General features: G+C 46.3%; 1 protein-coding gene across 1 annotated transcript; it reads right to left on the reverse strand.

Moving 5' to 3' along the window:
- Nucleotides 1–483: 483 nt before the first annotated feature.
- LOC139741055 (uncharacterized) lies at nucleotides 484–5,157 on the reverse strand. The gene has a single exon (XM_071651643.1). It carries the CDS (start codon nucleotides 5,155–5,157, stop codon nucleotides 484–486), a length of 4,674 nt encoding a protein of 1,557 aa, XP_071507744.1.
- Between the last annotated feature and the right edge of the window lie 254 nt (nucleotides 5,158–5,411).

The raw sequence follows: 5,411 nt of genomic DNA on the forward strand, positions 1-5,411 counted from the left end.
CTCAAGCTATGTAATTAAACATTACATATGCGATAACAACTCAAACTACAATCTGTACATGTACATAATTACACACTACAACGCGATTGCCCTACACCTAATCAATAGCGACGTTGATGTAGTGCGGGTGTAGTCTTGTCGCAACGCTGAAAGAAATAACAGAAATAAAAACAAACATCATATTCTTTGCTTTGCGCATTTTGTTCTTAGCAAACAAAACATGTACAAAGGAGTTACTGAACTTATTGAATTTTCTGCCTGTATATGTCCATATTAACACCTGTCTACAGCCAACCATGTTGCCTGTACATTTAAAATAGACTTCCATAATAATGCATCTTTGTAACATGAAGAAAAATCTTATAATACTGTACTGACGTCAAATATATGCAGTATTATAAAAAAAAAATGTTTTGTCAGAATTTGTTATTTTGGCTTTTTTATGTTCCATTTGAATTTGACCGTCTACTCTGTGTTGTAGGTTCACACTAGGCGGCTCATGGCATCTGCAGCCACATTGTCTTTGCCCTTTACAGAGACGAGCCTGAACCTGTGCTCCTGTAGGCTCATGCACCATCGCATGATTCTTTTGTTGTGCATTTTTTTCGCCTGTATGTACGTTAACGGCTTGTGATCTGTGTGTACTTCGAAAGACCGGCCACACAGATAGAACTCGAACTTGCGAATGGCCCAAACAATCGCAAGACACTCCTTCTCGATAGTGGCATAACGACATTCCCTCGCAAGGAGTTTCCGACTTGCGTAAGCCACTGGGAAGTCTTCGCCATCCCGTTCTTGCATTAGAACAGCACCAAGGCCAGTGTCTGAGGCATCGACCTTCAGCTTGAATACCTTGGTCTCATCGGGTAGGTGCAGAATGGGTGGCTTGATCAAGCTCTTCTTCAATCCGAGGAATGCTTGTTCTTCGTCTTCTCCCCACTTCACCTTTTCGGGACTTCCCTTCTTCGTGAGATTTGTGAGGGGCAATGCCACATCGGCATAGTTGGGTATAAAATCCCGGTAATAGCCGGTAAGGCCTAGGAAGGATCTGACCTGCTTTTTGGTCACCGGTCTTGGGGCCTCGGCAATCTTCTTTGTGAGACGTTCGCTCGTCTGTAGGATCCCCTCACTCACCTCATGGCCAAGGAACTCTATGGACTGAAATCCCAGCGCACACTTGGTTGGTCGAGCTGCCAAGTTGGCCTCCCGCAGTCTACTCAAAACGGCTGAGAGTGTGGTCACATGTTCCTCCCACGAGTTTGTGTGCACCAACACATCGTCAATATAAGTCACCACATTGGGAACACCCAATAGCAGCTTTCTCATCATCTTCGTGAATTGGGCCCCTGCTGTGACAAGTCCAAATGGCATGTATCTGAATTGGAATTGTCCTATCGGTGTCAGAAACGCTGTCATGGCCTTGTCTGAGTCTCTCAAAGGGAGCTGCCAGTATCCCTTTGATAAGTCCAATTTACTGAAATACTTGCTCTTTGCAAGTGACGCAAACAAGTCTTGCTGCACCGGCATCAGCTCAGGATCGAAAACCGTAACCTTATTAAGGCGCCGAAAATCGATACAGAAACGGTTGGTTCCATCCGGTTTCTTTACCATCACAATCGGATGACCATAGGGAGAGTCAGATGGTTCAATAACACCCAATTTCATCATCATCTCAACCTCCTTCTGGATTTCACCTTGCAACGCTTGGGGTACGCGGTATGGTGGTGACCGCACCGGTTCGTCTGTGGTCAAGTGTATCTTGCACTCTGCAATACTTGACTTCTTTGGTACATCTGTGAACACATCCTGATACTCACACAATAATCGTCTGATCTGCTCTTGTTTCACCTCGTCTAGGGAAACATCCAGCTGTACATCCTCAACGAACTCTCTCTGAGTCGGACAAGACATCTCTGGTATCTCAGTGAACACATCATCGTTGCTTTCCATGCCTTCGTCACTCCACAACTCATCTACACCACCATCATGGCACACCTCGAAACAACTTCCAGCAGTTTCTTCCTCTGCTACCCTGCTGAAGTATCGCTTGAGCATGTTTATGTGGAATGTCTTTTTCACGCCATCTACATCCACTACGTAGTCATAGTCATACTTGGCACCGACCACCTCATATGGCCCTTTCCATTTGACCAAGAGCTTGTTTTGCTCCGTTGGCAGTAACACCAAGACTTTGTCTCCGATCTTCAACTTCCGTTTCTTCGCACCTCGATCATAGTAGGTCTTGTACCGCTTTGCCGACTGCTTCAAATTTTCCTGTGCCATCTGCCATGACTCAACAAGTCTCTTTCTCAACTCGATGACATACTCATACTCGTTCTTTCTTTCTGGCTCGACAGCATCGTTTGTCAACAGCTCTCTCAAAACCTCCATGGGTCCTCTCACATGCCAACCGTATAGTAATTCAAATGGAGAAAACCCCAGGCTTGAGCTTGGTGCCTCTCGCAAAGCAAACAAAAGGGCAGGAAGATACCTATCCCATTGGCGTGGCTCCTCTGTGCACAACCGCTTCAAAGACGATTTCACCACAGCATTATACCGTTCCACTAGCCCGTTGCACATGGGATGGTATCGGGAACTCGTCAACTGCTTGATTGACAATAACCGGCAGACTTCTTTCATCAAGTCAGAGACAAATTTGGGTCCTAGGTCAGACATAACCTCTTGCGGTATACCCACTCGACTGTACACTGTCACCAGTGCTTCTGCGACATCGACTGTCGTTATTGACTTCAACGGAATCGCTTCCGTATACCTCGTGGCATAATCTACAATTGTCAATATGTAGGTGTGACCACGTTCAGAGGGAGTGAACGGCCCCATCAAATCGATGGCGATACGCTGAAATGGTACCTCGATTGTTGGTAGTCTACCTAACTCCACCGTGGGTACTTTGCCTTTGCTGATGGTCTTCTGACATACATCACATGATCGGCAGAAATTGGCAATGTCTTCATACATGCCCGGCCAAAAGAACTGTGTCTTTACCTTTGACAATGTGTTGTTGATCCCTAAGTGACCGCCAAACAATGACTCATGTGCCAAATGCATGATATCAGCACGATATGCCTTTGGCACCACAACAAGTTTTGGGCCAATCCCCTCTGTCGGGTTTTCCGGATCTCTTTCCTGCCTCAATAGGCACCCCTGATCTACCCAGAACAGATACCTGGAATTATCAGTCACACCAACCTTATCCCACGATGCTCGAAGAGTGGGGTCATCTTTCTGTTTCTGACGAAACTCTGGCGGATCTCCGACTTTGACCGAATCGACCACAACTAGCCCCTTCTTGGGTTTTGCACTGCGTGCTTTTTGGGCCCGTGTCTCCACAGCCATGACAGCTGGCACTCCACTGTCATCATTCCTGACTGAACACTCTGTCTCGCCCAACACCTGGTCTTCCTTCTGAGATCGGGTTTCGACTGCCATCACCTGTGGATCATCTTCTTTCACCTCAGAAAGATTTTCAACCTCTTCCTTATCAACGCCATCAACCTTGGTATCTACAGTTTGCTCACCATCTCCAATGACGTATCTACCACCATCATCCTCCTGATCAGCATCGTCACTCAATGCTTTGCCCCCTCTGGGCACCCACTTCAAATCTGGATCATTGGGCTCACGTGCACCAGTGACATTCCCAACAATCACTTCACACAAGCAATCCGGCATACACAATGCTTCAATCTCACCTGAAAAATATGGGGAGTCTAACTCTACCTTGGCGGCTGGAAATTGCTTGACTGTTCCATCAATCAACCTCACTGTTTGACACTTCCCAGTCAGCTGATGTCTCTCAACCAGTCTGGACTTAACAACACATGTACTGCATCCTGTGTCACGGAGTACTGAAATTGGAACTTCACCAGGATATAACCTGCCTGAAACAACTGGCATACGATTCATCATCGCACTTACTTGTCCGTAAGCCATTCCCAGCTTTTCAACTTTCTGATACCCGTCCAAGGGCACATGATTTCCAACAGGCATGCACGCAGCTGATTGCCCTGTTGCCTGTGGCTGTTTGCCACCCCCGTCATTTGACCTCAAACTACCTATTGAGTTTCCTGGACTGCCAGCTGACGGCGTGCTAGCATCCATGTTTGACCGTGTCATTTCTGATCCTTCAGTTAGCACCTCTGTACCAACCATTGCTTGAGCTGATTTCACACGCACCATGGGACAATCCCTCTTCAAATGTGTAGGACTCCCACACTGATAACAACCCCTCAGGCCATCTCCGCGCCCAGCCCCATACTGGGTCTTCTTACCCTGTGATGGCTGATTCCTTTCCCTCACTTCAAATGGGCGCTGTGGGGGTTTCGGACTGCCTGGTGTGTTTTTCACACCACCTTGTGAGGGCTTTGAACCTCCCCATTTCTGATTCTGATCAGATGTCTTTGATTGCTGTCCAAATGTGTGCACACCATGTGCATTTACATACACATCAGCATTCTTACTGACCGCCTCCATTGAATCACAATCCCTTTCTTTCAAAAATGCCACCACTTCCTTTGAACAATTATTCAAAAATTGTTCCCGTAGGACTAGATCAAACAACTTATCATACTCTTCATCGATCCCTGACAACTCAATCCACTGCACCAGATACCCTCTGAGCCTCGTCGCAAAATGATGTGGCCTTTCTCCTTTCTCTGGCCGTGCAGTCCTAAACTTCCTGCGATACCCTTCTTCAGTCAACTGAAAATGCACCATCAACTCCTGTTTGACTCTTGCATAATCATCTCTATCAGCAGGCTCCATTCTGTTCACCACTTCAAGGGCTTTGCCACTCAGATTTGAAATCAGATATAAGGCCTTGAATTCAGTAGGGATCTTCTGACTGTCAGCAAACAACTCAAACTTGTTGATATAGGCATCGAACCTATCCCGATTCTCGTCAAACTTGCCTATTTTCAAGTGCAAACTACTCAAATCCACATGCGTACTGGAATTTGTCGATCTCATTTCAGCCATTTTCATTTCATGTTCCCGGACCTTGGCTCTTTCCTCAGCCCGCATTTTCTCTGCAGCCTCATCACAACGAGCATTCACGAAACTATTCAACTCTCCACCGGAGTAACCAAGTTCCCTACCAAGGGTGGCAAAGACTCTAATTTGTTCTGGAGTTGCCATCGTATCATCCAACAACAGTCAACCAAAAGAACATCAACCAGGAGAAAAATCCACTCCCAATTCACAATTCACTGAATACTCCGCTCAGACTTTTAACTGCGAATTCGACACAACCTCAACCAGGTCTACTCTTAACCAGTACACACCTTAATACATGCATACACTGCATACAATACCATGCTCAACTACATAGCACCTTAAATCAACCACATGATACGGAAGCCTATATTTCTTTACCAGCCTATGGCTGTGTC

Source organism: Diadema antillarum, unplaced genomic scaffold (genome assembly GCF_040938485.1).
Source record: "Diadema antillarum isolate AM-2024a unplaced genomic scaffold, OU_Dant_1.0 seq00000900_RagTag, whole genome shotgun sequence".
NCBI classification, from domain to species: domain Eukaryota; kingdom Metazoa; phylum Echinodermata; class Echinoidea; order Diadematoida; family Diadematidae; genus Diadema; species Diadema antillarum.